Source organism: Geotrypetes seraphini, chromosome 2, assembly GCF_902459505.1.
Source record: "Geotrypetes seraphini chromosome 2, aGeoSer1.1, whole genome shotgun sequence".
NCBI lineage: Eukaryota > Metazoa > Chordata > Amphibia > Gymnophiona > Dermophiidae > Geotrypetes > Geotrypetes seraphini.
Genome location: NC_047085.1, coordinates 158,835,971 through 158,857,770, shown reverse-complemented (window position 1 = coordinate 158,857,770; position 21,800 = coordinate 158,835,971). Strand labels below are relative to the sequence as shown.

Here is a 21,800-nt window from a genome sequence, read left to right as displayed (position 1 = left end):
TTGGAAAGATCTGCTGAGTTGTAGGAAGAGAGGAAACCAAGGTTGATGAGGCCACCATAGAGCTCTTTGAATCATGGTGGCCTGATCTTGTTGAAGTTTGAGCGGAGTATTCCTGATCAGCAGAACTGGCAGGAACATGTACAGAAATTGGCTCCATAAGTCGAGGAGAAAGGGATCCGACTCCAGATGATTGGGAATGCAGAGTCTGAAACAGAAAACTGAAAGTTTGTGGTTGTGGGGGGAAGCAAAGAGGTCTACCTCTGGGGTCCCTCAATCTGGAAAGATTTGATGAAGAACCTTGGAGTTGAGTGTCCATTCAGCCTCAATTTGTCTGCTAATATATTTTGCTTTCCTGCCAGGTAAACCTCTTGCAGGAAAATGTTGCGAGGGATCGCCCAAGACCAGATTTGTATCACTTCCTGGCAGAGGCAGTAAGATCCCATTCCTCCCTAATTGTTCACATAGCACATGGCTACGTGGTTGTCCGAGTGGACGAGTACTACTTGATTGAGGAGATAATCCTAGATGTGAATAGAGCATTGCGCATTGCTCGGAGTTCGAGTAGATTGATATGGAGAGTTTTCTCCTGAGGATTCCAAATTCCTTGGGTATGGAGACCATCGAGGTGGGCTCCCCTTTGATCATGGAAGCATCAGTTTTTAGACTCTTGACGTGGTGGCACTTGGAACAAAAATCCCTTGGAGAGGTTGGTAAGTGTTAACCATCACTAGAGCAATTATTGAGGTTGTGGTAACACTTTGATCTGCTGAGAGAGGAAGTCCATGACTTGAGACCACTGGGTTGAAAGAGCCCATTGAGGATCTCTGAGATGATAACGGCAAAGGGAAAGACATGTACTGTAGACACCATTTGACCAAGTACTCGCAGCATTTGGCATGCTAAGATGTAGGGAGAAAAAGAGACTTTCTGGCAAAGTTGAAGCAGAGTGCCGAGTGTCTGTTGTAGTAGGAATGCACAAGTTTGAATTGTGTTCAAAAGTGCTCCAATGATCTCCAGATGTGCCATATACTTCCTGGTTTCCAGATCAGTAACGACTAATCTTTATGATAAATTTCCTACCTAAATTAGAAAGTCTGTTGAAATTGTAGTATGCATTTTTTACATAATTGTGTATTCAATGATTGTTCACAGCTATTTTAATGGAAACTGCCTCTTGAGGAAGTAATTATGTATTTTTTTGTACTTTTTCACTGAATGTTCAGTGTAAACTGACTAGAACTGCTGGTGATAAAATAAAACTGCAGTATAAAAGAATAAAGTTATTATTATTATTATTATACTGATAATAATGAAGCATCTTTGTATGGGGGATTTAATATAAAAAGTCATAATGAAATTGAACTTTAAAATTCTGTTCGTCAGCATAGAAACTTGAAATATTCTGCGTCCAAACTTATCCAGCATTCTATTCTGCCTTCCCTTCCCGGGAGAGTACTGGCATAAGGTCTGGAACTATGAGCCTTTTTCAGGGCAGGTTCTATAAATAGAGACTGATGTGGTAACTGCAGTCTGTCAAACCCATGACAGGATAAGTGAGTCCAGTCTACATGAAGCTACAGCCACATGAAGAGAAGATTTCTAGTTCTTCAGTAATGCTTCCTTCATGAGGTTGTGAAGAGGAACCTTTATGCAGTCTGGGGGCCTTTTTTAAAAAAAAAAAATTTTATAGTCAAGTGCCTCTCTAAGCTCTGTCTGAGACTGAATCAGACTTCATTTTTATTGTGAAGTTTTTAAACTAGGAAGAAGGGGAAAGCAGACAGTTGACCAAAAGTCGATGGTTCGGTAACTGGTATACTCAGAGGACACCAGGCAGGAAGATAGCGGAGAAGACTCACTGGATCATAGGCAAGACAGAAATCCCGATGGATCGAAAAGGACACAAAAGGGAAGGAAATGCAAGAAAGTAAAAGGCTGCAAACTCAAGTATATGTACATGAACTCAAGGAGCCTAAGGAACAAGGTCGGGGAACTGGAAGCTATGGCACAAAAAGATAACCTTGACATCATCGGCATCATGGAAACATGGTGGAACGAGGAAAACGTCTGGGACACTGTGCTACCAGGATACAAACTACACCGGAGAGACATAGTAGGTCAAAAAGGTGGGGGTATTGCCCATTACATCAAAGAGGGAATTAAGTCTACCGGAAAAAACATGCCGGAAATGAAAAATAAGCTAGAGTCTCTATGGATCAAAATTCTGGGAACAAAGGGAACGGAAACAAAGATCGGAATCTACTACCAACCCCCAAGGCATTCCAAAGAAACTGATGAAGAAATGATGGATGAGATTAAATGCAACTGCAAGGGAGGAAACGCAGTTATCATGGGCGACTTCAATTATCCAGGGATAGACTGGAACCTAGGGACCTCCGGCTCCAGTAAGGAGACCAAGTTCCTTGATGCTGTAGGCGATTGCTTCCTGGAACAACTTATCAAGGAAAATACGAGAGGAAATGCAATTCTGGACTTAATTCTAAATGGACTACAAGGACCGGCACAAGGTGTAAAAGTAGAAGGGACGCTGGGAAGCAGTGATAAACGATATGATCCGCTTCAACCTGGATACAGGGGCAAAAACATTGATTCAGAATGAAGACCACATCACTGAACTTCCGAAAAGGGAATTACAAAGGGATGAGACTCATGGTGGGGAAGAAGATTAAGAAGAGGATAAGCACTGTAAAAGCGCTAAGCAAGCATGGCCCCTTTTTAAGGTCACAGTCACCGAGGCACAAAATCTATATATACCGCATTTCAACAAGGGATAAAAGAGGAAAAAGAACAAGGAACGCTTCCCTTCACTGTAGCGGTGAATGAAGTGATCAGAGACAAGAAGACTTCGTTTAAGGAATGCAAAAGGTCAAAAACGGACAAAAATTGGAAAAAGCACAAACATCATCAAAGCAGGTGCCATAAGGCGGTAAGAGGGGCCAAGAGAGACTACAAGGAAAAATTAGGCAAGAAGGCAAAAAACTTCAAGCTGTTCTTTCGATATATTAAGGGGAAACGACCCGCGAAGGAAGCGGTGGGGCCACTGGATGACCATGGAATAAAGGGAATACTGAAGGAGGACAAAGCCATCACTGACAAACTGAACACATTTTTTGCATCTGTATTTACCGAAGAGGATATACACAACATATCAGAAGCTGACAGGCTATACGCAGGAAACGAGGTCGGGAAACTGACAGGGTTGGCAGTCAGTCTAGAAGAGGTATACAGGCAGATTGATAGGCTTAAAAATGATAAATCCCCGGATCTGGATGCCATCCATCCTAAGGTAATCAAGGAACTGAAAGGGGCTATAGCTGAACTGCTTCAACTAATAGCCAATCTGTTGATCAAATTAGGAAGGATTCCGGAAGACTGGAAAGTGGCGAATGTTACGCCGATCTTCAAGAAAGGTTCAAGGGGAGATCTGGGAAACTACAGACCGGGGAGTCTGACCTCGGTACCAGGAAAGATGGTAGAGGCTCTGATAAAGGACCGCATCACTGATCACCTTGACGGACACAATCTGATGAGGACCAGCCAGCACGGCTTCAGCAAGGGAAGATAGAAACATAGAAACATAGAAATAGACGGCAGATAAGGGCCATGGCCCATCCAGTCTGCCCACCGCAATGACCCTTCCCCACCTAACTCAGTGAATAGATCCCACGTATCTATCCCATTTGGCCTTAAAATCAGGCACGCTGCTGGCCTCAGTGACCTGAAGTGGAAGATTATTCCAGCGGTCAACCACTCTCTCAGTGAAAAAGAATTTCCTGGTGTCACTGTGCAGTTTCCCTCCCCTGATTTTCCACGGGTGCCCCCTGGTTGCCGTGGGACCCATGAGAAGGAAGATATCTTCTTCCACTTCGATGCGACCCGTGAGATACTTGAACGTCTCGATCATGTCTCCCCTCTCTCTGCGTTCCTCGAGTGAGTAGAGCTGTAACTTATCCAGCCTTTCCTCGTAAGGGAGATCCTTGAGACCAGCGATCATCCGGGTTGCCATTCTCTGCACCGACTCTAGTCTCAGCACATCTTTTCGGTAATGCGGCCTCCAAAATTGCACACAGTACTCCAGGTGTGGTCTCACCATGGATCTATACAATGGCATAATGACTTCAGGCTTACGGCTGACGAAACTCCTGCGTATGCAACCTATGATTTGCCTTGCTTTGGAGGAAGCTTGCTCCACTTGATTGGCAGCCTTCATGTCCTCACTGACGATCACCCCTAGGTCACGCTCTGCTTCAGTTCTTGTTAGGATCTCGCCATTTAGGGTGTAAGTCTTGCATGGATTATGGCTGCCCAGGTGCATGACTTTGCATTTTTTGGCATTGAAGCTGAGTTGCCAGGACCTAGACCAGCGCTCCAGTAGTAGTAGGTCGTGCATCATGTTGTCGGGCATTGAGTTTTTGTCTGTTGTACTCTTGGCCACTACATTGCTTAGTTTGGCGTCATCAGCGAATAATGTTATTTTACCTCGGAGACCTTCTGCCAAGTCTCTTATGTAGATGTTGAACAGGATCGGGCCCAGGACGGAGCCCTGTAGCACTCCACTGATCACCTCCGTCGTTTCGGAGGGGGTGCCATTCACCATTACCCTCTGAAGCCTACCCTCAAGCCAGTTCCCAATCCATTTCGTCAGCGTGTCGCCCAATCCTATAGAACTCATTTTGCTCAGCAACCTGCGGTGTGGTACGCTATCGAATGCTTTGCTGAAGTCCAGGTATACGATGTCCAGGGACTCCCCAACATCCAGCTTTCTCGTCACCCAGTCAAAGAAGCCGATCAGGTTGGATTGGCAGGATCTCCCCTTAGTAAATCCATGTTGACGGGGATCACGTAGATTCTCCTCGTTCAAGATCTTGCTTGACGAACTTGCTGCACTTCTTCGAGGGAGTAAACAGGCAGACGACATGGGCGACCCGATAGACATTGTATATCTGCATGAATGACTATTTCAAAAAATTGCAAGCCATGGAATCAAGGGTGAAATGCTCACATGGATTAAAAATTGGCTGGCGGATAGGAAATAGAGAGTGGGGGTAAATGGACAATACTTGGGCTGGAAAAGCATCACGAGTGGAGTGCCGCAGGGTTCACTGCTTGGACCTGTGCTCTTCAACATATTTATAAATGACCTAGAAATTGGTACGATGAGTGAGGTGATTAAATTTGCAGACGATACAAAGTTATTCAGAGTAGTGAAGACGCAGGAGGATTGCGAAGACCTGCAACATGACAAATACGCTCGAGAAATGGGCCATGACATGACAAATGAGGTTTAACATGGATAAGTGTAAGGTGATACATTTCGGTAACAAAAATCTTATACACTAATACAGGATGTCCGGTGCAGCACTTGGAGAGACCCCCCAGGAAAGAGACTTGGGAGTACTGATCAACAAGTCAATGAAGCCATCTGCGCAATGCGCAGCAGCAGCGAAAAGGGTCAACAGAATGCTAGGAATGATTAAGAAGGGGGATCACAAACAGATCGGAGAAAGTTATCATGCCGTTGTACTGGGCCATGGTACGCCCTCACCTGGAATACTGCATCCAGCACTGGTCGCCGTACATGAAGGAGGACACAGTACTACTCGAAAGGGTCCAGAGAAGAGTGACTAAAATGGTTAAGGGGCTGGAGGAGTTGCCGTACAGTGAGAGATTAGAGAAACTGGGCCTCTTCTCCCTTGAAAAGAGGAGACAGAGAGGGGACATGATCGAAACAGTCAAGATAATGAAGGGAATAGACTTAGTAGATAATGACAGGTTGTTCAACCTATCCAAGGAAGAGAGAACGAGAGGACACTCTCTAAAGTTAAAAGGGGATAGATTCCATACAAACGTAAGGAAGTTTTTCTTCACCCAGAGAATGGTAGAAAACTGGAACGCTCTTCCAAAGGCTGTTATAGGGGAAAACACCCTCCAGGGATTCAAGACAAAGTAAGACAAGTTTCTGCTGAACCAGAATGTACGCAGGTAAGACTAGTCTCAGGGCACTGGTCTTTGATCTAAGGGCCACCACTTGAGCGGACTTGCTGGGCACGATGGACCACTGGTCTGACCCAGCAGCGGCAATTCTTATGTTCCTGCCCCATCTGTCTAATGAATTTCATGAAAGACAGACCTTCTGGGGGTGACTGACTATGAGGCAGAGAAAGGGGATGATGACGCAGCAGCATAAGACTCATTCACAGACCACTCTGGACAATCGCTAGGTCAGATAGGTCAGAGTCATAATCCTCTATAGTAAGGTTCTGTTAGTGGAGAACGACATCAAGGAGATCATTGAAAGGAGCATCGAGGAGATAGAGGATGACATCTAGATGAACATTAACTAGAGTACCTCGATAAACATCAGTAGAAGTACTGAGAATGACAAAGATGCATGCCTCAATGTAGATGCTAGACGTCTAGGCATCAAAGATGAGCATCCTTGATTTGCATTAGAAACATAAAAACAGAGTATGATGGCATAAGAGGGCCAGCGGCCCAACAAGTCTGCCCACTTAAGAACCCTCCCTCCCTGGTGTACCCCTCTTTCATGCATAACTTTGTAGTACTCCCACCTGTTTGTCCCATCGACTTTTGAAGTCAGGTACACTACTGGCCTTGACCACCTGGCGTGGAAGTTTATTCCATCGATCAATCACCCGTTCGGTGAAGAAGTATTTCCTGGTGTCACTATGAAATCTTCCCCCCTTAAGTTTTAGCGGATGCCCTCTTGTCACTGTAGGACCTGTAAGAAAAAAGATTTCTTCCTCCACCGCAATTCGACCGGTGATGTATTTGAATGTTTCTATCATGTCTCCCCTTTCTCTGCGCTCCTCGAGAGAATATAAGAGTAGTCTGGTCAGACGTTCTTCATATGGGATGTCTTTAAGTCCTGAGACCATCCTAGTGGCCATTCTCTGGATCGACTCCATTCTCTTCACATCCTTTTGATAATGTGGCCTCCAAATCTGGACACAGTACTCCAGGTGAGGTCTCACCATGGATCTGTACAACGGTAGTATGACTTCAGGTTTTTGGCTGATAAAGCTCCTTCTGATGCAACCCAGCATTTGTCTTGCCTTTGCTGAAGCTTTCTCCACCTGATTGGCAGCTTTCATTGGTCATTTACGTAGATCATAGATGCTGATATTTGAGGCTGCATATTTCGAGATTGATGCTTTAAGTATCCAGGCAGGCAATGCTCAGACTGAACTGAGGCTGGCATTGTTTGAGCAGGATTTTGCATCAGTTGTAACTGCAGTAGCCCAACTAGCTCTTTCTACAACAGCATGGAAAGCTGTTTCAGCAGAGATGGCGCTGTATCCAGTATGTATACTAGTATCATAGGTGTCCTGAAACTTCTTTGACTTTGAATGCAATAACTTATTCTATTCAATCCACCATCAAAATATTGGGAGTGACTCTGGATCAGAATTTAACAATGAAAGATCAGGTGGATGCTTTGGTATGGAAGGTTTTCTATACTTTGTGGAAATTGTGAACTATTAGAGTATATTTTGCCATTTCATCTTTAAGATTATTGGTTCAGTCACTGGTTTTTGGTTAGTTTTTGGGGGGTTTTTAATTGAAATTTTCAAATTTATCAATTTACATCAATCAATTGCGAAAATGGGAAACACAAACTTATATATAGACGTAAATCATACATAATCCATAAAAAGAAAATCCCATCAAGCCCACATTTTAGTTGGGGAGAGAATGTTAATAAGATAGTAAGGAAATCAAAAAGAGGGTGTATACTCCCTCTACTTTAAGAAAGGCTTTAACTTTGTAAACTCCTATTTCATTGAAATATCACAACTTTCCATTCAGGTACCATACCAAATGAAATTAATGTTCAAGAAAAGACTCTAACTGAAGGGGGTCAAAGAACACATAATCCTTATTTTGAGCCGTTACTAAACATTTACATGAATATTAAAAAAAATTTAAAAAAAAGGTGGCTCCAGATTCCACAACCCTAGACTTAAGAGCCAAAAAGACCTTTCGTCTGAGTTACATAGAAACATAGAAAATAACGGCAGAAAAGGGCCATCAGCCCAACAAGTCTGCCCACTCTATGAACCCTCCCCCCTAAGCACTTCCTCAAAGTGAACCCACATGCTTATCCCACATCTGGGAATATTTGAATTCTAGCGCCGCAAAACATTGCTTTTTTATTCTGAAAATATAATTTCATTATCAATGCCTTATCGCTCTCATTGGTACATGAAACTAAAAGAGCAGACCTGGTTTGTATTGTGTCCTGTGAATCCTCCAGAAGTTCTGTCAAATTTACATCAATAGAAGCCAATTGATTTAGTCCCTGCTCCACTGTAATTTTCCTCTTTTTAGGAATATAATAGAGAGATGAAATAGGGATTGATTCTGAATTAGTCAACCCTAATATCTCAGTGAGATACTTCTGAAATAAGATCTCAGGAGATATCAAATGCGTTTCTGGAAAATTAATTAAACGCAAATTCCTTACCCTTGTGGCATTTTCCACTATTTCTAATTTTACATGAATTGAATGAGAATCCTTCATAGCTGACATGGAAATGTCCTGTAGGTTAGCAACTTGCTTATCTATCTTAGTCGTGCGGGTGTCTAGAATTTTCATATTTTGATCAACATTTTCAAGTTTCTCGACTACCTCCTTTGAAAAATCCTGAGTTTGACTGATTATAACTGATTTCAACATTTTCTCCATCCTAATATTAATTTGCCATAAATCATTTAAGGACACTTCCTGTTTGTTCTCATCAGAGCTTTCCATCAGAGCTTTAAATAATTAACTTGAGGCAATTTTGTACAGGATATAGTCTGGAATGCCAGAAGCTCTGAGGCTTCACCAGAAGCCATGGGACCAACTTCAGGGCCCAAGTTAACAGGAACTTCAGGAGGGAGAGAAGGAGTTCTTTCTGGAGAGCTGAATGAAGCTCCGGATATTTGAACCGCTTTCTTAGTCTGAATAGTATTTGTCGCAGCATACATCAAATGTTTGTCAATTGAGCCAGAAGCGACAGGAGTAAAAACTTTAATTTTAGCTTTACGTTTCCCCATAGATTAAACCTCAAAATTATATTACAATACAAGAATTCAAAGGGTGCATACACTGACATCGCTCCAATCGTCTCCAAGGGGCTCCCAAGGGGCCTAAAATGTCCCTTAGGGCACGCCCCTGTGGCCACGCACCACAGAGGGTGTAGCATTTTATCTCCGCTGGCAGGGGCCTCTCTGATGATATAGGTGGCCTTCAGAGTGCCTGCCTGAATTGCGGCACTTAAGAACTGTAAACCGCTTGGGCAAGAGAAGCAGCACAATGTTCCACTCTCCTTCACCAGGCATCTTTCACTGGAAACTCTCTCCCTCAGTTACTGGTTTTGAGCTAGTTGGACTACTGCAATATTTTCTACTTTGCTGGTTATCAAAAAAAATCTATACAGACTGGGCATAGTCCAGAATGCTGCAATTCGACTGATCATTAATCTGAAAAAATTTGATCATGTCACCCTTTACTTTCATGAATTGCACCGGTTACCAGTTGAGGCTTGTGTTATGTCAGGGATGCAAGTATCATTTTTCAAGGATCATGCCATACATAATCACAAATTTTTCAGCTGGCGCTGTTTTGAGTCCCAAAAAATTGAATAACTTTGGACATCAGCCAAAGTTTCTGGACTGCTATCCCCACGAGAACACCTGACCTCAGCCACACATGCAGAAAACAAAAAAAGCGCTCTACAAATACAAACCCACAAAGTAAAAGTACTATTGTACATAAATGAACATAAGAACATAAGCAATGCCTCCACTGGGTCAGACCTGAGGTCCATCGTGCCCAGCAGTCCGCTCACGTGGCGGCCCAACAGGTCCAGGACCAGTGCAGTAATCTTCTATCTATACCCCTCTATCCCTTTTTCCAGCAGGAAATTGTCCAATCCTTTCTTGAACCCCAGTACCGTACTCTGCCCTATTACGCCCTCTGGAAGCGCATTCCAGGTGTCCACCACACGCTGGGTAAAGAAAAACTTCCTAGCATTCGTTTTGAATCTGTCCCCTTTTAACTTTTCCGAATGCCCCCTTGTTCTTTTATGCTTTGAAAGTTTGAAGAATCGGTCCTTCTCTACTCTCTCTATGCCCTTCATGATCTTGTAAGTCTCTATCATGTCTCCTCTGAGTCTCTGTTTTTCAAGGGAGAAGAGCCCCAGTTTCTCCAACCTTTCAGTGTATGAAAGGTTTTCCATGCCCTTAATCATTCGCGTCGCTCTCCCCTGGACCCTCTCAAGTATTGCCATATCCTTCTTAAGGTACGGTGACCAATACTGGCACAGTACTCCAGGTGCGGGCGCACCATTGCCCGATACAATGGCAGGATGACCTTCTTCGTTCTTGTTGTAATACCCTTCTTGATAGTACCCAGCATTCTGTTTGCTTTCTTTGAGGCTGCCGCGCATTGCGCCGTTGGTTTCATTGTTGTATCCACCAACACTCCTAAGTCCTTTTCGAGGTTACTTTCCCCCAGAGCCAACCCCTCCATTTTATAGCTGAACTTCAGGTTCTTTTTCCCTATATGCATGACCTTGCATTTCTCTATATTGAAGTTCATCTGCCATTTATTCGCCCACTCCTAATATGCCAGACTCTGCACACAGTACACCACAAGAAAAACAGAAAGAAATGCATTTTTTCCTGAACAGTCCAAATATAAAAACAGATGTAAATTTTCAAAACTGACATATTTCAATCACTAAATTGAAAATAAAAACATTCTCCCTACCTTTGTTATCTGGCGATTTTATTTTTCTGATCATCTTGTTCCATCTGTGTTCTTAACTCTGCTTCCAAGGCCTCCTTATGAATTTGCTGTTTCTTTCCTCTCCTTCACTTTTTGCACATCCATCTTTGGCACTGATTTTCATATTCAGTTTTCTTCCATTTTTCTGCCTCCATCTCATATCTTTCCAACTCTAATCCTTCTATTCTCCATCCCTCTCTCTTCCCTCTATCCATGTGCACCATCTCCTTTCCCTTTCCTCTTGTCTTTCCCTCCCATCCATCTATGTGCCACCATCTCTTTCTTCTCCCCTCCATCTATGTGCCCCTCTGTTCCTCTACTCTTTGCCCCTCCCATTCAGCATCTCTCCCTTCTTCCTACCTCCCTCTGATTCCACCAAATGCTCTCCCCAACTCAATTCCGAAGCCACTCACCACAAAACGATTCTCTTGCGCTGCCTGTGGCCTCCTCTGCAGTTCAGCTATGGTCCCTTTCAGTTACTTGATGACCCTCGGATGGATACCATCCAGTCCCGGGGATTTATCGCTGTTAAGCCTATCAATCTGTCTACACACCTCCTATAGACTGATCGTCAATCCTGTCAGCTTTCAGTCTTCATTTCCAACATATAGCCTGATGGGTTCCGGTATGCTGTGTACATTTTCTTCAGTAAATACAGACGCAAAAAATGTGTTCAGTTTATCGGCGATTGCTTTGTCCTCCTTTAGCGCTCCCTTTATTCCATGGTCATCCAACGGTCCCACCGCTTCCTTCATGAGTCGTTTCCCCTTAATATATCAAAAGAATGGCTTGAAGTTCTTCGCCTCCTTGCTTTACTGCAGACACTTGGATTTTGTTTTTGTAGTTGGATGTTCTAAATTCTCAGCTTGTTAAAAAAGTTATCATGTCTTTCAAAAATCAACCAAGTAATAAACTGTCTAAGAGACTATTAATTATTCCCACCACCACCTCCTAGAAACTCGCACTAGAATAAATTTCACAAAATGAAGATTAATAGAAGATTTCAATAAAATCACATACCTGACCATCACACCTTGCATGCATGACATGGTTAATGACAGAGGGAGCTGCTAGATGAGAAATACGGTCAGCTTTCAGTAAATGTTCTGCAGGTATTTCAACAGGTTCTTTGGAAAACATGAAGCAATGCCAGGCAGCAGCATTCTATTGTAGAAAACAAACTTTGTTTAGGTGACATTGTAAACAAAACTGCAAAAGGTTTAGAAAGCAAACTTATTAGCCAGGACAAACCAAAATGAATGATTGCTTGAGATACAAATTATTGAACTGAGAATTTCACCACCTAAATTTGGCAGTATATCAAATGCAATATGAGTCTTAATAGACAATATGCACTATTCTTTAGTAAAGATTCAAAACAAGTACCTGTTGAGTGAAAAAATATTTCCTTCTAATCATTTTAAAAGTATTTACCATGTAACTTCATTGAGCATTCTCTAGTCTTTGTACTTTTTGAAAGAGTAAACATTCAATTTATGTTTACCCATTCTACTCCACTCTGGATTTTGTACACTTATCAAATCCTTCCTCAGCTGCTCCTTTTCCAAGCTGAAGAGTCCTAAGTAGAGAATGACGCGGGATAAAAATTTGTCCCCTGTGGACTCTGTCTGATCCCATCCATACAAGTCTTGAATAGTTATTTTATATTGAAATCATTTTATTAAAGTATAAAAAGGAACAACACAAATACAGAAAAAGGATCAACAAAACCCATCTCCCCTCACAATCTCCCCTCCATTAACAGGAAAACTGAATGCTACATACCTCTGTCTCTCTCTCTCTCTCTCTCTCACACACACACAAAAAATGCCAAATACATAACAACTGACCAAAAATGATACCAAAATCCCAAGAATCCACACCTTCCATTTAGTAAAACACCAAAGAAATAAAAAGATTATTTTTTTTCCTATACTGTGCAAAATATAAAGATCATACATGCTAGGGATGCTGTTAGGCTAAGGACTGCAATTAGAGCAGTTGCCCCCTGGCTAGAGAATTCCTAAGCCTGCTGGAAGCTGAAGATTGCATGGGCTAGTAGAGGGCTTTAGGGTCCCCTCCCAAATTTCTGCCTTAGGCCCTACCCATGTTTAACAGCACTGGCAGGATAAACATTTCAGTTCTTATATATTCTAATCACAAAATAGAAAATAAAATTGTTTTTCTACCTTTTGTTGTCAGGTCATTATTCAAATCATGTTGGTCCCAGGCTCTGGTTTCTCTTTGTCTTCTGTTAACTTGCTTGCCAGGGTCTCCTGCCTATTTGGCGTTTTCTTCTCTCTCTCTGTTCACCATCCATCTTCCATCTCTGTCCTCCCCTTCCCTCCCTCAGAGGTCTGGCATCTTTCCTTATTTTTTTTTTTTTTTTGTCTCCATCCCTGCAGTCCAGCATTTCTCCAATGACCACTCCCCTCCTTCCCCCACGTTCATCTTCATGGGATCCAATAAGGCAGTACTCATGCTGCCCGTGGCTCAAAGAGCGCAAGAGTGAAGCTTTCCCTCTGCTATTGCTTCGCACCTAATAAGGGCCAGGAAGCAGTAGCAGAGGGAAAGCTCCCAGCCATGGAAGGCAGCGTGTTTACTTCACTCACACAGTCAGTGGCTCGAAGAATGAAAATGTGACTGCAGCAATGGATCCCACAATTCCCAGAACCACCATCTCTAAACTAAACTAAACTAAACTAAACCTTAAGTTTATATACCGCATCATCTCCACAGATGTGGAGCTCGGCACGGTTTACAAGTACTTAAATATAGGAATAGAAGAATAAGGGTAGGGGTTGCGTACAGGAGGGAAGAGAGAATTACATTTTAGTGAAAAGCCAAGTTTTCAGTTGCTTACGGAATAATTGGAGGGAGCCCAGGTTCCGCAGCAGGTCATTTCAAAGACCTGTGATTTTGAAGAGAAGGGATTTTCTCAGTTTACCCGCATAGAAAATACCATGTATAGAGGGGAAGGATAGTTTATATCTTTGGGCGGGTCAGGTGGAGTCAGGACTCGAGGAGTTATAAAAGTGGGATTAGGGGAGGAAGAATGCCATGAATGATCTTAAAAGCCAGGCAGGAGCATTTGAAATAGATTCTGGAAATCACTGGGAACCAGTGAAGTTTGGCCAGGAGAGGGGAGACATGGTCAGATTTGCGTTTTGCGAAGATCAACTTGGTCGCAGTGTTCTGGATTAGCTGGAGTCTTTGAAGACTTTTTTTTTGTTAGGCTTAAATAAATGGCATTACAGTAGTCTAGTTTGGAGAGGATGATGGATTGGACAAGAACGGCAAAATGTTGTTGGCAAAAGTAGATCTTACTTTCCTCAGCATGTGGAGGCTGAAAAAGCATGATTTTGCCAAGGAATTGAGGTGGTCATTGAGGGAGAAGGAAGAATCGATAATGATGCCAAGGACCTTGCTTGAGAACTCAAGCTGCAGTGCAGCGCCTGAGGGTAGTGCGAAGAGGGTGAGCAGGTGTTCTAATTTTGGGCCAAGCCAGAGGAATTTTGTTTTAGATTCAATTTCATCTGTATCGAGAGGGACCAGGAGTGGAGTCTCATTATGCAAGCTGTAATGTTCTCGTGGAGGTTGGTGAGGTTCTGGTCTGTCTCAAGAAGGACAAGGATGTCATCAGCGTATGTGTAGATTGTTTCAAGGGGGATAATTGGAGGAGTTTCAGGGAGGACATATAGGTGTTAAAGAGAATAGGGGATAGGGGTGATCCCTGAGGGACACCACAAGATGGTGTTCAAGGAACGGACATGGTACCATTTGTGTTGTAGGAGCGAGAGCATAGGAAGTTTGAGATCCACTTTAGGACGGTGGAATCAATTCCTATCTCGGAAAGTAATATGTCATGGTGGACAACATCGAAAGCTGCAGAGAGATCGAATTGTAATAGGACAGCGAACTTGTTACAAGAATGTAGTTGTTGCACCTTTGAAATTAGCCAAATTAATAGGGATTCGGTGCTGAAGCTGGGTCTGAAGCCATATTGGTAGGGAAGGAGAATGGAGAATCTCTCTAGGTAAGATGAGAGCTGGATAGCGACGATGGTCTCTAGCAGTTTAGTTAGGAGAGGGATATTTGCTATGGGGCGGTAGTTAGATGGTAAGGCAGGGTCGAGATCGGCTTTTTTCAGAAGAGGGAACAAGGCAATGTGTCCCATTTCTGTGGAGAACAGGCCTGATAGTAAAGCAGAATATATAAGTCTGGTAAGGGAGAAGATGGCCTGCACAGGAATGTTTTCGTAAAGGTAGGAAGGGAAAGGATCCAGGATGCATTTGCAGGATTTCAGTTTGAGACAAAGTTTAGAGATCTGGGGTTCAAATACGAATTCAAAGGCAGTCCAGGATCTATCAGCAGGGATAGGGTTGGAGTCGTTGGGGGCCGGAAAATTGTAAGAGACTGCTGGGTGGAAGGAACTCCTTATGGTAATAATCTTTTCGTTGAAGAATTTAGCTAGGTCGTTCGCGGATGGGGTGGAGGGGGAAAAGGTGGAGTCGTTTTTTTGAGGTTAAGATGCGCCACATGTTGAACAGTGTACTATTTTGGTTTTCTGATCCATAGAAATTCTTCCTTTCTTTTTTTTAATACTGTGTTATAGAACTTGATATTGTCTCTCCAGGATTGTCTGTCTGAAGGGGATTTCGATTTTTTCCATTACTCTCCAGGGCTCGACATTTCTGCTTCAATTCCCTGTGGTATGGAAGATACCAGGGAGCCTTGCGGGAGTAGGAAATAGGTTTAGTAGATAAAGAGGCAAGAGCACGGTAGGTGGTCTCGGAAAGGATTACCCAGTTGTGCAAGTTGGAATCTGTGTCAGCATGTTTAGTTAAAAGAGGGAAGTTGGTTGAGAAATTGGGTCCAAAACAGTTCACTCGTGATTTTTTTATGGTAGGTAATAGAATTTGTGGCTCAGGGTGGAGTGCCAAGGTGTGACATGAAAATGGGAAGGCAGAAAGAGCCTAGAAGGTGATCAGACCAGGGGACATGTTCCCAACGAGCCTCTTCGGCAGATAGTTTTGTGCTTGGTCAGGTCGAGGAAGCTGATGATGTCTAGTGTATGCCCCTTATCGTGGGTAGGGGCAGGCAAAGGAGCAGTGAAGCCTAGGGAGGTGAGGAAGTTTTTGAATTTGGATGCATCCTTGCTGGTGTTATCGTCTAGGTCGAGATTAATATCACCGATGATCAATAGTCTGGAATTTTAGTACAGCCCTTGTTATGGTCTCGAGAACGAGTTCGGAGGATTTGTTCCAGGGGGTAGGTGGTTGGTATAGTAACAGGATACCTAATGGGTAGGGATGAAGTTCATCGTTGACTGAAGCTAACATGAATTCTAAAGAAATATGGCTGCCCTTTTCAAGGAATTGGACATCGAAGAATGATTTGTAAAGCAGAGCCAGGCCTCCTCTTTTCTGGTTGATTCTGGGAGAGAAGAGGTCATAGTAGCCAGGAGGACAGAGTTCGTTTTGTATGAATAAATCATCTTTTTCGATCCATGATTCTGTGATGCACAAGAAACCCGGATCGAAGTTTCCGAGTAGTATTTTTAGTATTTGGGTCTTATTGCGGACTGATCTGGCGTTACAATAGAGTGTTGGAACTGGGGTGAGAGAGTCAGAGGTAAGGTTGGGTAGGTTGGCTGGAGGAACAGGCTTTAAAGAGGTGTAGTTGACTCCTAGGGGTTTTTTGAATGGGTGGGTTAGAGTGCATACTAGTGCGGGAATTCTGAGGCCAGGGCAAGTGTTGCTGGAGTCAGGAAGGTTGGGGGGGAGAGGTTTTTGGCAGTGGGAAGTGTTGAAGGAGCAGAGTAGGAGAAGGAGCCAGGAAGGTGGCTTCATGGTGGGATCAAGGAGAACCAATGAGAGGGTTGGGCAGAGCTTGCAAGACAGGAGGGATGGAGAATTGAGTACAGGTGAGGACGAAGCGGAAGAAGGACTAAAAACTGAAGAAGAATTCGTACCCAATTGCTACTAGTGAGATACAGACTGAGGTGGAGCTTAACAATTGTTACTAGTAAGATAGAAACAGAGGTGGTGCTTAGCTGAGGGATGGTGGTTACCAGTCTGTACATGTGGTAGCAGGCTATACATGCGATAACAGTAATGGGCAGTACAGGCTAAACATGCGGTAGCTGGCTATACATGCGGTATCAGGTTGTACATGTGGTAACTGGCTATAGATGCAGTCTGTGTATATTGTAACAGGTAATACATGTAGCCTATGCATGCTGTACATGCAGTTTATACACGTTATATATACAGACTATGGAAGCTATACAGGTTATATATGTAGGCTATGCATGCAGTTTATATTGTTTATACTGTCTGTACAGGCTATATATGTGGCAGCAAGCTATGCATGCAGGCTATAATTATAGATTATACAGGCAGTAGCTGGTTATCCCTTTGATGGTAAGTAAGGAGTACAATCCTGAGGTCTGAGTTTCAGACGTTTCGCAAAGACGCGCGCCGTTCCCTTGGTGTAATTTGTGTGGTTTCGTCGACCTGGGGGGGCGGAGCTGGCTCACATGCCCGGCTGGAGGAGGAGGGGCAGTTTCGGTGGAGGCTCCGTGGAGGAGCCAGCCCCAGTCTCAAAACGCTGCCGATTGCAGCTTGTGGGAGCCCGAAGAGCTCTGTGGAAGAGCTTGAAGGAAAAAGCTCCGTGGAGGAGCCGGATTAGAAGTCTCTGAACGCTGCCGACTGGAGGTTCAGCCATGGGAGCCCTTCCCTTGGTGCAATCCGTGAGGTTTCGTCGACCTGGGGGGGGCGGAGCTCTCTCCTTTTCTCAACTACCCTTTCATCCAGCACCTCGCCCACCACCCCAGGGTCTAGCATCTCTCCCTTTCTCTTCCCAACTGCCCTCCTATCCAGTATCTCTATTCCCCCCTCCCTGCACACCATTCCTTGGGTCCAACTTCTTTCCCTTTCTTTTCCCTCCCTCCCATCATCTACCATCTCTCTCCCTTCTCCTGTTTTTAAACCCATTATTTCTTCCCTTTCACATCCCCCCTCAGTCCAGCATATGCCCCTCCCTTTGGAACCCCCTCCCGCCCTCCCTCCATGTACTTCTAATAGCTACTACACCAGAGAGCCCCCCCTCCCATCATCCGGCAACACCCTGGTCTCCCGGTCTCACTTTAAAAACTAATTACAGCCTATGGAGAATCGCTGGTGCACTTTCCCTCTGCTGTGGTCCGCTCCAGACCAAAACAGGACATTAGGTCAGAGGAGGGGTGGGACCGCAGCAGAGGGAAAGTGCACCAGCGACTATTAGGCCATAATTAGTTTTTAAAGTGAGACCATGAGGCAAATCAGGCAGCACTAGCTCGCAGGTCCAGACGGCTTCCCTCCCTCTTTGCCACTAGCACAAATTTTGCAGAGAAAGACATCAAATGCAGGTTTGCTCAACGATGCTCATGGTCTTCCCTCTTCTGGGCTCATTATGCAACTTCCTTTCTTTGCAAAAAAAAGGAAATTGTGTCATAAGGAGGAGCCCAGCAGAGGGCAGACCACGAGCACCGTCCAACAACCCTGTATAGAGACCAGCTCGCTCTGCAAGGTGTGTGCCAGCGGCAGGGAGGGCGGGTAGCCATCTAGAACCGCCGGACCCACGAAGGGGGATGGGGGCTGAGCTGGAGCCACCAGATCCACAAAGGAAAGGCCTGAAGCCACCGGACCTGCTATGGTGGGATATTGTGGAGCTGTGGTGGGTGGGGTTCCCTGAGAGAACAAAGTTTTTTACTGCTCCACGGAGCGGTGAAAAGGTTTGTTCCCCATGCCAGCAGTGAACAGATATAGATTCTACCCATTCTTGCAGTTTTACTGCGGTCAGCCTCCAGAATGGGTCAGTGTGTCATTCTCTAGCCCTAAGTCTTTCCTCATATGAGATGAGTTCCATCCCCTTAATTATTCTGATAGCATAATTAGAAAAGGTTCAAAGAAGGGATATTTCTTTTATGAAACAGGGCAACCAGAATTTCACACAATACTCAAGGTGAGGTCATATCATGGAGCGATACAGAGACATTATAATATTCTTAAGGTATGCTACTATCAACTCTACTATCAAAATCCTAGGAATCACTCTGGATCGATGCCTGACATTTGAAGATCATACCAATGCCCAAATTAAAAAATGTTTTTGCACTCTCTGGAAACTGCATACCATCAAACACTATTTTGACTTCCTCTCCTTTCAATTACTGGTTCAGTCACTCATTTTAAGCACCTTAGATTACTGTAACATCATATACTTGGGATCCTTTAAGAAAACCATAAAACGTCTAAGAATCATACAGAATACTGTGGTCCATCTCATTTATGGTCTAAAAAAGTCAGATCATGTAAGCCCGTTCTACAGAAAACTTCACTGGTTACTAATGGAGGCAAGGGTCATCTTCAAGTTTGCCTGCCTTTGTTTCAAAACCTTAACTGGTACATCCCCGATCTACCTGTCACATCATTTTATATTTCCAGGCACCTCCCGTACACGTAATACCTATCTGTTTGCCTTCCCCTCCCTGAAGGGCTGTATCTACAAGAGATTCCTTGATAGAACACTGTCATTCCAATTTGGCAAATGGAATAAATGTCTAACCACCATCATTTCAAATACACCCTCCTACCAAGCCTTCAGGAAATCAATCAAAACCTATCTCTTTGACAAATTTCTCTGACTCCCCCCTGCTTTATTGTACCGCTGATATACTCACTGCATATCCGACCTATTTCCGGTCTTACCCAACCATTCTCGACTCTCTAATGTAATCGATCTACTCTACCAATGTAATTGATAATACATGTAACTTCGCTGTCTATGTACAGTCTCTTCCTCTGTAAACCACTCTGAACTGCTTCTGGTATCGTGGTATACAAAAATAAAGTTGTTATTATTATTATTATAATATTTCCCCCATCCTTGCAAAACTCAAGCTTGGAGATATTCTTATTTAACTTTGCATGCCCTAAGATGTACCAAAGCTTATCCCACATGGCAAGAGGAAAACAAAGCATCCCTCCAAAATGAATCTGCCAAAGTTACTGTTCCCTGTGTCACAAATATTACCCTTATAATGCCTGACCAACAGATGTAATGATGACCAGGTCGCCATTCTGCAAATATCTAATGGAGACACTGCTCTGGATTCTGTACAAGCCGCTACTCAAGCTATCGTCAAATTAATGCAGAGACCAAATGGACTACTTTCTGGATAAGAATATATGCTGTATCAATTGCTGCCTTGTCCAAAACTTCAGAGACATTAGAGACCATTTGCCTTTAATATAAGCTTCTAAAAAGTATAAATAGATGGTATGATATGCAAAAGGAATCAATGACCTCCAAGGAGCAGATTGAGTGCCCTATGAACATGCAGTTTATTTATTTGCTTTGTTTTCTATCCCATCCTCTCGGGAGCTCAGAACGGGGTGCAAAAGGACACTCACAATACATTACAAGACATTTTCAAGATCATCATAAGCACATGGATAGATGCAGAGGAAAACCACAGTACATTATAGGGAGTCATAGTAAATTTTAAAAAGGCTGGAAGCAAAACAAGTGTTCATAGGAAGAATGGAATAAGGAGTCGTCAGTTGGTGGCTGTTCAGTTGAAGAGGAAGGTCTGTATTGCTTTTCGGAAGGCCATCTATGAGTCCTGAGATCTCATTTGTGCAGGCAGTTGGTTCCTAAGCCGAAGGATGAAGTGGCTGTATGAGTGCTTACGTGCAGTTTCCATTTGGAGAGATCTTCCCGGGGGGATACATGGTTCCCTTTCTGCTTCAGAGCAGAGGAGGAAGGAAGGGGTGTAGTGGTTTAACTTGAATGTAATGTAAGCAGGGGCGACAGTGTGGAATCTTTGGTATGCTATTACTAGGGCTTTGAATATGCAGCATTTGTTAACAGATAGCCAGTGTTTTGAGTGGAGAGCTGGGGTCATGATAGTTGAGACTGTATAGGAGGCGGATTGCCAAGTTTTGGAATCATTGGAGACACTTGAGTTCTTTAGTGGTAATTCCATTTAACGTGGCATTACAGTAGTCCATTCTGGAGAGAACGTAGGTGTAGAGGAGCTGGGCCAGGTCAGGTTTAGAGATGTATGGCTTGAACCATCTTAGTTAGCGCAGATAGTAGAAGGAAGTGGAGACCGCCTGCAAGATGTGGGCTGAGAGGGACAGGTGGCCATCCAGTATCACTCTGAGGCTGCGCACCTGGTCATTTGCTGTTAGGAGGGTGGCATCGCAAGATAGTATTGGGCAGGTAAAGCTGGCGGAGGGGGTTTCTGATCCATAGGAGTTTTGTCTTAGCGGCATTTACCTGGAGTTTTTTGTTTGTCCTCCAGTTCTTCATTTCAGAGAGGCAATGTTGGAATTTGGCGAGTTGGGCAGATCGGTTCTCACCTAGTGGGAGGAGTAGCTGTATGTCATCTGCATAGCAGTGAATTTTGATGCTGCATTTCTGGGCAATGTCAATGATTGGCCTTATGTACAGGATAAATAGGAGTGGGGATAGCAGGGAACCTTAGGGGACTCCATATTTGAAGGGTTTTGGTTCTGATGTGTTTGGGCCTAGAAGTACTGCTTGCATTCTCTGCTGTAGAAATTAGGTGAACCACTGAAGGGCAGAGCCTGTGATTCCAAGGTCAGTGAGTCTGCGCAGTAAAAGATGGTGATCAATGGTGTCAAAGGCACGTAAGAGTAATATCTATTACACCTCTGAAAGACTTCTGGAAAGAGATACTACTTTTGGCAAAAAGAAAGAGAAAACCGTACAAATGGGAACCAAGCCTACTGAAACAGAAAGAAAGGGATCCCTAAAAAAATAAAAAATAAAAAAAAGTGCTACAACTCCAAAATTCTCCACCAGAAAACAAGTCCTCGATAGAAGGTCTCAAAACAAGGTTCAAAAGAGACCCAGTTAATGATGACAGCACTATATTAACCTCCCACTGGGGCAGGGCTACTCTGTTCCA

The 21,800-nt window shown here is 43.7% G+C and overlaps 1 protein-coding gene across 6 annotated transcripts in view; it reads right to left on the bottom strand.

Annotated features, from left to right (window-relative positions):
- The window catches only part of CEP192 (centrosomal protein 192), a 402,896-nt gene that overhangs the window by 155,352 nt on the left and 225,744 nt on the right, over window positions 1-21,800 (bottom strand). For all 6 annotated transcript variants that reach the window (XM_033934141.1, XM_033934142.1, XM_033934138.1 and 3 more), the window contains one exon: window positions 11,837-11,980. In XM_033934141.1, coding sequence (XP_033790032.1) covers window positions 11,837-11,980 — 144 coding nt within the window. The remainder of the gene's footprint in view (window positions 1-11,836; window positions 11,981-21,800) is intronic.